Genomic DNA, 12,158 nt, shown 5'->3' with positions numbered 1-12,158 from the left:
GGGCCAACACAAGTGTCTCAGTGATGGGCTTAGTAACTGACCCTAAATGTTCTTTCCCAGGATTGATTGCCATTATTTATTTATTCAGCGATATCTATGTCAATGGCACTTTGTAACATATAGTCCCATGGGGCTTCCAACCTAAAAAGAGTCACAAAAGGGAGAAAAACAGAAGAACAGGAGGAAAGCTGAGGCAGCAGTGAACAGGGGGGAAATGTGCCCTTAATTTCAGTGGCACTACAAATCTGTAAGATACTGGGACTAGGTGTTGTTCCAGAGGCTTTGGGGAACTTTGACAGAACTTATTTTAACAAACCAGGTTTGGGGTTCTAATTGATAAAGTCCTAGTGACTTCATGTGGGAGGGGGAAATCATGTGCCCATCTCTGGGCTGCACTCAAACTTTTAAACTTGAAGTCATTGAAAGCCAAAGCATGCTGTTTATATTCAGCCTGGCAATTACAGTTCCTTTGGATTGGTCCCAAGCAGAAGCATTTGATACCTCCTGTTACCCTTTAGAGAATATTATGTTACACTTTCCAGTCCAAGCTGGAGGGTGGAACTGTAGACTAGCATGGGTGAGATTTATTCTTGTTAACACTTGCCAGAAATGTCTGGATAAGGCTAGTTCAAGAATGGAACAGAGCCTGGAAGTTATGTTTTAGAACAACAGTTCCCTGAACCCCCAGCCAGCATGGGCAATTGTCCTGTTGTCTTGTCGGCTGGGGAATTTTTGAAGTTGTAGCCTAAAATGTTATTTTTTCCAAGCTCTGGCACTGAAAGCTAGGTAATCAAGGATAGACACCCCTCCAAAAGGGGAAGAAAACCCCTCTACCAGCCAAATCTGAGCTGGCGCAGGAAATCATTGTCCATTATTCACACAACAGATGAGCAATAATTTCAACTCAGCCCTCAAATGAGTTTTAGAATTACTGCATGTTTATTGCTTTGTAAATTTGAAAACCCTGAAGAAATGCATATATTGCCTATGATCTTGTTCAAAATTGCTCCATCCTAGTGTTATAGATCACTTTACTTATAAATGATTTTAAATTCCTTGGAATAGGTGTTATTTAATGGCCTGTGGAAACTATGTGTGTTAGTAAACTGGGAATTATACTGTGGGATTAACATTAGACTGGGTCTATAGAGGTTTCTCAGGGCTTGAACAGACAGTCCAAAATAAAGCTGCTTCAGGTCACTTTGGAGGTATGTTTGTTTAAATGACACATGCATCTTAAGAGGCCAGAACCTGCACCTTAGGATTGGAGCGTGGCTTTGGCACAGCTTCAGGCCTCTTAGGACGCATGCATCATCTAAACAGCATACCTCCAAAGTGACATGAAGCAGCTTTATTTTGGCTTGTCTGTTCAGGCTTTTATTTTTTAAAAAAAGAAAGAAATAGAATAGAATACAAACACTTCCATATTCCATTTTCCTTGCACTACATATGTTTTAGAATTATTTTGATCTACATTTCCTGAACCAAAACATGCATGAGAGGTCAATTCCACTCTATATTTCTTTTTTAGAAATGCATTCACAAGTTTTAACAGATCTTTTTAAAATTAGGCAACTGAAAGCTATGAAATTAATGTAAACATTTCCTTTTGTTTTCATTATGATTATGTGTTTACTGTTGTGTTACTTCCTTCTGATTTAATGAATCTGTACTTTCATTTTGATGTTATTGTTAACATAAGCCAGTTCAGCTGTCATGGCTTACAACTGAAAGTAAATTAATTTATTAATACATATTTCTAAAATGAATAAATATGTATGTATTTCTAAAATTATCATCCTCCTCCTCATCATCAATATATTCAATATACTCAAATTTAAAATGTATAGAATTGAAAATAAATAATAACAATGATTCCACTGGAAAGAGTTATCTATTATTAATTCAACAGCTTCTAACTTGAGTAGCATTGCATTCTAATATCATTTTGTAAGAATTTTAGATTACAAGATATGTCTGTTTCTAGATTATCTCCAGTAGAAAACATTAACATTCTACTCTGGTTTCTTATGACAATTTTTACTGGATTTTGTCTATTGTTAGTAACGATTCATAGTAAACTCATATAGCATAAGCAGAATACACTGCAACGCAAAGTCAGGTTCTTAGTTCCTGCAAGTACATTACTTGTATGATAGTTCAAGCAGAGATGATAATCAGTCCACATGTTCATATCATATGCCTATGAAGCAGTATCTCATTTTTCAAGTCTCTTATGGAAGGAAATGTTTACACCTAGAGTGTCTGTGCTTACCCTTTCCATGGAATGCAGCCAGGCTGACAAAGCACATAGCTGGTTTACTCATGATGGACTAAGTATTTGAGAATGGTATTCAGAAACATAGCTGTGTTGGTCTTGAATGTCAGTAAGCAAAGGGATCTTATAACACCTTTGACACCTGTGAGAAAGAGGTTGTAGCTTCATGCATCTGTGGAAGTAAACCTAAGTTTACAAAAGCTTAATGTTGCAACTTCTTTCATAAAGTTAGTATCAAAGGTGCTACAATGTTGGTCTTGAATGTCAGTATGCAAAGGGATCTTATAACACCTTTGACACCTGTGAGAAAGAGGTTGTAGCTCCATGCATCTGTGGAAGTAAACCTAAGTTTACAAAAGCTTAATGTTGCAACTTCTTTCATAAAGTTAGTATCAAAGGTGCTACAAGTTCGCTATGCATATTTGAGAATGGACTCACACAGGATGAGGCTCCACATGATACTAAGCCTCTGCATGACTTTAGCAGCTAGTGGTTCCAACAGCTGCTAAACTGACTTGCGGAGATGCTAGCCCTCTCTATGGGCTTCCCATTTGCTCATTTATCATCTTTCTGCCACCAGTAGGCACCTTCTTGGATGAGAAACACTAAACAAAAAAGCAGTGGAAGGCTGGTGGCTTCTTTGTCAGTGAATCTACTCCATGTTGAACTGTAGTGGGCAAAGTGGGGCCTGCTGGCCACAAGCAACCCCACGATCATTTTGAGGGCCCCAGATGTTTTTAAAAATGCTTTTAAAATTGCTCAAAAATGCCCCAAAATGACATTGATGGGAAGTAGTTGGCATTCCTTTCACATTTGGAGAGCCCCTGGTCCTCTCAAGAGCTCAGAACATTTTTTGTGAAATCCTCCCACCACCCCCCCCCCAAAAAAAAATTCACTTAAGGGTCCCAGGAATGCCCCAAAATATTCTGCTAATATTCTGCTATTCTTCCAGACAGGCTCAGGAAACTTTTGGCTAAAGGACGGCCTCCAGCTGCCCCTTTTACAGCCAGATCGGAGCTGCAGCAACCACACGCCATGGCCCCAATCTAGCTTTTGCAGTGTATAAAAAGGAGCCACAAAAAGCAGCTCCTTTTCGCTCCTTGCAGTGCAGTGCAGTTTTACAGTGGTCCTTCAGCACTGTGTCATGTGGATGCAGCACCAGAGGAGCCTCGTGATGCCACATGCCATGTGGTGTGGCACGCAGCATCACGCCAGCCTGGGGAGAAGCCGGGGTGTGCATCATATGGATGCTATGCCTCAAACTCCACCCTCAGACTGGCTTTTCTTGCCAGTCTGCACAGCCTCTTTGTTTACAAAATACAAGTCAGTCTAGCATTCTCACCTCCCACCAAGAGCTGAAGCACAGCTGTCTAGCAACATATTAAACCAAAATATGAGAACATGGGGCTGTAAATATATTGTATATACTTATGCATAAGTCTAGAAAATTTAGTCAAAAAATTGATTTAAAAACCTGAGTTGACATCCACAGGTCAATGTAAATACTGTAGTTTAACTCCTTTTTAAAAAGGAACCATTCCCTGGTGAAAGGCAAGAACGTAATCTGTCCTGGAAGCACTAACCCCCTTCTGCTCTCTCATTCATCCACCCTCTAATGTGAACACAAGTAGTTATGCCTGCTGGAATTTTGTAAGTTATTTGGCATTGTTTTCCTTTGCTTCATCCTTTAGATCCTTTATTACATGTCCCTAAATTTTACCATCAACTTATCCATGGGTCATATCAAAATCCATAATTTTGGCCCCCAGACTTGCCCTCGACTTGTACATGAGGTCAACTTATAGTTGAGTATATATGGTACTCTGTCTCTTGAGTGACTTTGTATTTACTTTGGAAGTGACTTCCATCAAGCATGTCCAAGAGATTGGCCACCACTATACTAAATCACATTATAGCATGAAAATCTAGTCTTTCTTGTTGATGACTGCAAGCTAAAATTCTTCAAATATAGGTTTGATTTTAAAAGATAACACAGTTTGCTTTCCCAAACTCTATAAAATGTGTAATGTCCCTCATCTGTGGTATTGTGCAGAAATCTATCAATGTAAATATTTTGCTGTTTGAATTTTTAAAATAAAATAAATTGTTGTTGTTACTTTTCTCCAGCCCCGGGACCCAAGGCAGCTTACAAATGTTAAAACAAACACAGTTAAAAGTTCACATTACACAAAAGATAACATATAATTAAAGTATCAATTGAACAGAATCAAAAGAAAGACAACTAAACTAGATAATACAGCACATTACTAAAGGCTCTTTCTGAATGAGCAGTCAGTCCTCAAAGGCTTAACACCCCCCCCCCCCCACAAAAAAACTTCACTTCCATGCAGAAGGATAGCAAGGAGGATGACTTTCTAGGAATGGAGATTCAGACCCTGTGAGCAGCCATTGAGAAGACCCTCTTCTGTGTTCCCATCTCCTATTCTTGTGAGGGTAGTAGGACAGAGAGTAGAGCTTCCCCTGAAGATCTCAAAACATGGCATCATATGGGTCTATAATATGGTCTTTCAGATAATCTGGACCCCAACTGCATCAAGCTTTGTAGGTCACAATCAACACTTTTAATTGTGCCTGGAAATGGATTACAGCCACTGGAGCTGGTGCAACAAGGGAACTGTATGCTTCCTTCAGCCAGCCCCAATTAACAATCTGGATGCAGAACCAGTTGCAGTCTTGAAAAACTCACAGACTGATCCACTAGATCATTGGAGCCTGATGTAGGGCAAGGTACAAGGATTGGGAATGACTAGTTCTACTAGTACAACAGAAGGGATGAGGGGGGGGGGGGGAGATGAAAATAAAATTATTGGCACTCTGCATTTGCACATGTACTGGTACTATACTGTAAATCATTTGGAAGTATAATGTTTCTATTATGTATGTGAAACTAAACGTAAGCTTCTCTATAAGCTGCTTTGGAAAGGCTTTGCCCTAAAATGTGGCATGTAAGTACTTTTAAATAAATAATTATTATGGTTACATTATACTGTTAAAGGGGATTGCAAATAACAAGGGTTTTTTTCAGGTAAACAAACTGCATATTTTTTAATAAAAGAAGAAATGTATATCTGTATTGATGATGAAGCCACAGTTATCAATAAATCTCTTATACTATTTGTAATGTATTTCTTTATTAAGCTGCATATTTCATCCACTTTCCTGTTTACTGAACCATCTGCGAAACATATTGAAAACAAAAGCCAACAGACTGTACATTAACTGGAGATAATACATTATGCCTCCAAAGTACCGGGATATTAATATACTTTACTTCAAAAATTACAATTTCTTAATAATGGAATACATTTATACAATGGCTTGTACACAATTTGAAATACTAAGATGACAGTATAGATGCATAAAAAACCCCTCACTTACTATATATATATCAGGCTCCTCCCCCAAAATTAGGGAGAATGGCAGAATTCACAGCTAAGAATTCTTCACCTTCACTCTGCCCATACTGCTTCACCCTGGTAGAACTGAAAAAATACATGAGCATCCCTGGCTAGATCAGGATGAGAAAATATAAAGGCACACTAAAGTTCAGGTGGTATTTATCCACACTATATGTCCATTCAGATGTGATCCAAATGCCTGCCTGCATCAAGATGTGCATTTGGAATGCATATTCCATTGAAAATAAAGAAGATCAGTAGGAAGCTTGCAGCTCAATAAGAGAGGCTCTAACTGGATGAGAAAAGTCAGGTTCTTATACTGCATGTTCTCCAAGACCAATATTTTCCCCTTCCCCTGGCATATAACCCACAATGGTGGATTCAGCCTTGAAGTCTCAATAATTATAGAAAAGAAAGACTGGTTCATGAAAAACATTCCATAAGTAGTGTGGCTTTTAAACAATGGGACATTCTGCTGGACATGATCTATTCCTAGGTGATACCAATGTCAGATGATGGATTCCTCCTCATTTCAGGAAGACTACTCGCTCTCTTTCAACCTATCTCCCCAGTCTGATGACAGTAATATATCTGAACAGGTTTTGTACACAGATGTGTTAGGGAGGAAAGAGGGAAGGGGCATCCTTTTCTGTATACCCTGGGGAATACTTCCCTCCATGTATGGAGACACACACTCCAACTATTCTTGATCTCTAGTTTGCCTCCCAGGACATGAGCTCATGGCATACTCTGAAGACACTTGATTCAGCAACTTTGCTGAAACTAAGCAAGTCTGGTCTTTATTCTGTGACTCCTTTCATTAGAGAATCACCTGGAAAAGAACCCTGCATATAACATCAGAGGTCCATCATGAAAGAATAGAGGGATATAAATGGGTAAATAAATAAATAACAAAGGGAAAATAGGAAAGGAGATAGATAGTTGTCCATCTGCATGCATACAATTACCTAATGATGCAGTCCTGTACACACTTGCTTGAAACAAGTCCTGGCTGAGCTTACAAGGACTTTATGTACATGTAAAAATGTGTGGGATTGTACGGTATACACAGAATTACTCCCCAACCACACTGTACCCCTACTACAATAACACTTCACATCTAATGATGAATTCATCTACTAATGAATGTTTTCCTGTATTGTGCTTATACACCCCACAGCTACAGCTGTTTTGTAATTCTTCAAGTGTCATGGTTCCATCCTATGGAATGCTCACAGAATCGTAGTATTTCCAGTTTCTATATATGACTGTGGAAGTTGGATAGTGAGGAAAGATCCCAGGAAGGAAATAAACATATATGAATTTAAATGCTGGAAAACAGTTCCAAATACACCATGGACAGGGTGGGGGAAGCACCTGGCATACTCTGCACTCTATTTAGGGTCTCCATATTTTTATATTACGTATTTGGAGCCAACATGTTCTTGAGATATCAAGAACACTCAGTAAGGTGCCCAGGTGAAAAGAAGCAAAGGCATACAGAAGATCCAAGAAATAATACTGTTGGCCCTTGGTATCAGTGGACTTGCCATCCACAGATTCAAGCATCCATGGAGGGCAAGCCCACATTGTTCCCAATGGTGGCACGTGCACATGCCCACGCTGCCATTCAGCATAGCCCCTGGTGTCCTGTAGTGGCATGTGCATGCAGCCATGCTGTAATTAAGTCCCATTGTCCCTAATGAGACTGCACCATCACTGGAAACAACAGGGGCTGTCCCTAATGTGCATATACCGCCATTCAAGCTCCATTCTTCCTAATGATGGCACATTTGCATGCATGCACAACCATTGGGGACAATGTAACCTGAGCATCAGCAGATTTTTTTATCTGCGGGGGGGGGGGGGGCAGGAGAGATCCCTTATGGATACCCAGGGCTGACTGTACAGGCAAGGCCAAAAGGGTGAACTAACTGGTCCTTCCTTCCCCAAAGTCCTGTGCATTTCCTTTTACACCAAGAGACAAAAGAGGTCTCATTATACTGAAGTCCTAAGGCAGTTCTTTCTGCCTAACTCCCTGCTAACCTCCTTGTCCATTCACTCTTGGGTTCTCCCAATCCAATTACTGTTTTTGTCACCCTAAAGGTAAAACATCAGCCAGTCTGGAATCCCATTGTTGATTCCTGGGAAAGAACATCAAGCCTTTGTTTCCTCGCAAGATAGCACAGTTTTCAAGTATAAAAATTGATCTCAAAAACCTAGTTTTTACACACACGGTGCACATACAGTTGTCCCAGGTTCCATGTATGTCCTGTGTTGCCCTCAGACCTCTGAGCCACTCCTGCTTCCCATGGTCTACTCTTCAAACAGGTAATTATTGCCCTCTTTAAAAACCCCTCAAATTCTGCTATCCAGTTTCCATATTTCCATTTTAGTTAGCTGTGTCTGTTAGTTGCTTTTCTGTGTGTTTGATTGCACTCTGCATTTTTCTAAATAAAACCCTCTTAATCCACCCAAATCTGGAGTTCTCCTCAGGTATTACCAGTATACACAGGTGGTAATGTTCCTAAAGGTTACCCAACCTCTTGCAAAGTTAATTTCCCCAACTTCTAAAGTAATGCTGACATACTTGGTGGAGACCCCCCCAGTCCCCCACCTTTCTTTGGATAACAGAAGGATGGGTGGGTCTTAGAGCATATCGAGTCTGAACTCTCACTAGAAGTGAAGATGGCTAAACTGATGCTGTCATACTTTGGATATATCACAAGGCAATGTGACTCACAGGAAAAGACAATAATGTTTGCCAAAGTAGAATGCAGTTGGAAAAGGCACTGAGCACACACTACAGGTAGACTGATTCAATCAAGGAAACCACAGCCCTGAGTTTGGAAGACCAGAGTAGGGCAGTGGATGACTAGGGCTCTTGAAAGTCACTCATTCATTGAGTCCTGATAAGTCAAAGTCAACTTGATAGCAAACATCATCAGCAAGAAAGCTACTTAGAATTCTTTGCTAGACAGTTTCAGTGCTCCTTGGAACTAAAATTCCAAAGAAACCCTGAGTGCCTGCCTACACTACAGATTTGAATTGGTTTAATCTTCAAATACACTTTTCTCAGGACACCTTTAAAGTACAAAATGCAACACCAAATCCCAGCATTTCAAAGGATGGCATCCCAGCGGTTGAAATAGTATGAAAGTACAGTAACTCACTACCTAACACATATTCCAAGCAAAACAGAAAGATTAATCAGAACAGTCAAACTCTAAACCTTCACAAGAAGTTGAAGGAGATTTCCATGCCACAAGGCAAATACCGCTGTAGCTAGATCAGCAGGAGGGGGGCAGGAGAGACCAGTGTCCCCTTGATGGTGTGTGTGTGTGTGTGTGTGTGTGAGCGAGCTTTCAAATAATTTCCAACTTGTGGTGACCCTAAGGTGACCCTATCATGGAGTTTTCATGGCACAATTTGTTCAGAGGAAGTTTACCATTGCCTTCCCCTGAGGCTGAGAGCATGTGTCTTGCCTAAGGTCATCCGGTGAGTTTTCATGGCTGAGCGGAGAACAGTCCTCTGGTCTGGTATTCTTTTTCAAAAAATATATGCATAATGTGATATGCTGCCTAGCTTTGCTCTTTAATGTTTGGCAGCCACAAATAGCAGAGTTACCATACTGCAGAAGAGCTGTCGCTCCTGGACACACTCAGACAGGTACAAGGTGACCAGATGTCCTAACCACAAAGGAGGCTAGCACACTGCAAAATGTAGCATATTCAATAAAAATATAGGATGTTACCAAATAAAAGCTAAAAAACACTCATATAGAGATAAATTCATACTTCTTAGTCATGCTCCAAATGGAGTATGTTTTTGAATTCCTCCTGGATAGAAGGCTGAAATGGAGGGCATGTCCTGGAAAAGGAGGACATCTGGTCACCCTGGGCAGGTAGCTTAATCAGGTAAGTCAGTGGGCAATCATGAGCATCAAGAGGCAATGCTAGGGCACATGTGCACTCTAAAAGTGGCACAAGTAGGAAGGGGATGCTGAGGTTGGGTGTCCAGATGTCCTACTTTTCCAGGACATGTCCTCCATTTCAACCTCCTGTCCAGGAGGTATTTCAAAATGCCCTTCATTTTGGGCATCACTAAGAAGCATGAATTTATATTTATATATGTGCTTTTTAGCTTTTATTTTGTAATGGCCTCCATTTTTCCTACATTGTCCCCCTTTGCAGTTAGGACATCTGATCACCATGATTCTGAGTGGACTTTGGTTTCTCAGAGGGTCAGGTCTGTCCCAGGCTAAGAGGGTCTCCCCACTATAAATGGAAACAGTAAGGGCTGTTTGATAGTTGAACACACACCTTCCTCGGAGAGTGGCAGAGACTCTTTCCTTGGACATCTTTAAACTGAGGCTGGATGGCCATCTGTTGGGGATGCTTTGATTGAGAGTTGCTGCATGGCAGAATGGGGTTGGACTGGATGGCCCTTGGGGTCTCTTCCAAATCTATAATTCTATGATTCTATGAATGCCACAGCCCCTTTCTGCCCAAATGCAGATGTCTGAAGAGCAGTGGTGTCACCTCACCTTAGGGTGTCACCTGGTGTGGTCCACACCTCCTGCACCACCTAGTGATGCCACTGCTTACAGCATTTAAAATGGAAACAGGCAAATGTCACAGTCTGTTCCTGCCCAAATGCAGATGTTTGAAGAGCAGTAGTGGTTTGGGGAGCAGAGCACCCCACTGTTGTGTATCACTTGGTGCGCTTGGCACCCCTGGCACTCTCCTAGTAACATCACTACATTTTAAAGGGAAACAGGTGAATGCCACAGCCCCTTTCTGCCCAAACTGAGATGTTTGAGGAGCAGTGGTGTCACCCCACCTCAGGGTTTCCCTGGTGCCCCCAGAACCCCCTGCAACCTGGTAAGGGGAACCACTGATAGCATTTCAAGGCACTGCAGGGGCTGCGGAGTGCAGCAGGTGGCACCCCAAGGGAGGCTGACGCCACCTTTGGGCAGAAAGGGGCTGTGGCGTTCATCGGCTTCTCTTTAAAATGCTCAGGCTCAGTGGAAAGAGAAAGGACAGACAGAGCCCTCAAAAAATTTCAAAGTTAAATTTCAAAGTTAATTTTTTAAAATAAAATTGGGGCCATTTTTGATTTTTTCCTGTTCTTTTTTACAGAGCAAACTCCAAAAGAAGAGTCTGAGCTTTGAGCCAGGCAAGAGAGGAAGCGGTGCCCAATGCAGCTGGTGCCCCGCTCACCTTGCCTGCAGTCGCAGTAGCCCCAGTCGACCCTCCCTCGCCGGGTCCGGTAGAAGCACCAGGGCCGGCTCCTGCCGTCGGGGTTCCGGCAGAAGTTGCTCTGCCCTCGCAGCCCGGGTCCCTGCGGGGTCTTCTCCAGGAAAGCCGGCACCTCCGCCCAGGGCAGGCACTCCCGGCCCGACTCGGTCACGTTCACGAAGCGCCCGCCGCCTCCTCCAGGGCAGCCGCCGCCCAGGACGCCTCCCTCGGGCTGCTGGTGCTGGAGAGGCAGCCAGGGGGAGGCAAAGCCCCGAGAGGCAGCCCTGGCCTCAGAGGGAGCCCCCCAAGTGGCCCCCAAAGTCACCACCAAGAGAGCGCAGGCCAAAGCCATGCTGCCAGCAGCAGCGCCTCTCCTCCTCCTCCTCCTCCTCGCTTTGCTCCATCGCCTCTCGGCTCCGGAGCCCTGGCTGGGAAGGGGAGGCGGGGCCAGGACTCCTCTCTCTATCTCTCTCTCACACACAACACACAACAACAACAACCCACACACACACACGAGACACTAGTAGCCAGCTCTGCTCTTGCTCGACGGCGGCGCTGCTGCTGCTGCTGCTTTTGGCGCCTTCTTTAGCACCCCTGCCACCATCACCTCAGGAGCCACAATTGCCTTCGTTGTTTTTGGTGGTTGAGGCTGTTGGGTGCCCAGGAGGACCTCAACATGGAGGGCCCCTTCCTCACTTTGTGCCCTTCAAGGATATATTGTAACCTTAAAAATCATATCCAAATCTGCCTTCCTGCTTTTTGTGGTGGTTTTGGTTGTGGTGGTTGTTGGGTCCCCAGGGTGCCCTAGCTGCAAAGGAGGACCAGGCAACACAAAATGGAGGGCATTCGGGGGGGGGGGGGGGAGGAAGAGAGGGTGATATAAAATAAGAGCCCAAACTAGTTGAGTCCCTTCCTTATTTGGGGGCTTGGAATGATATACACTGCAACACTTAAAAGGCATTTCCGAATCTCCACGCAAAGGGATCTTGTAGCACCTTTGAGACTAACTGAAAGAAATTGGTAGCATGAGCTTTCATAGAATCCGAGATTTGGAAGAGATCCCAAGGGCCATCCAGTCCAGCCCCCTTCTGCCATGCAGGAACTCTCAATCAAAGCATCCCCTACAGATGGCCATCCAGCCTCTGCTTAAAGACCTCCAAAGAAGGAGACTCCACTACACTCCGAGGAAGTTTGTTCCACTGTCGAACAGCTCTTACTGTC

The 12,158-nt window shown here is 42.9% G+C and overlaps 1 protein-coding gene across 1 annotated transcript in view; it reads right to left on the bottom strand.

Moving 5' to 3' along the window:
- Window positions 1-11,373, bottom strand: part of LOC149313026 (neurotrypsin-like) — a 64,848-nt gene extending 53,475 nt beyond the window's left edge. Inside the window, exon 1 of the mRNA XM_089525892.1 lies at window positions 10,920-11,373. Within this exon, the coding sequence (XP_089382018.1) occupies window positions 10,920-11,289 (370 nt within the window). The 5' untranslated portion in view covers window positions 11,290-11,373. The remainder of the gene's footprint in view (window positions 1-10,919) is intronic.
- Window positions 11,374-12,158: the final 785 nt, after the last annotated feature.

The sequence above is a fragment of the Sceloporus occidentalis genome, unplaced genomic scaffold, assembly GCF_023333645.1.
Source record: "Sceloporus occidentalis isolate IW3139 unplaced genomic scaffold, rSceOcc1.0.p SCAF_5, whole genome shotgun sequence".
Lineage (NCBI taxonomy): Eukaryota > Metazoa > Chordata > Lepidosauria > Squamata > Phrynosomatidae > Sceloporus > Sceloporus occidentalis.
Note: the sequence above shows the minus strand (reverse complement) of the source record. Positions and strands in the feature narration are given on the sequence as shown.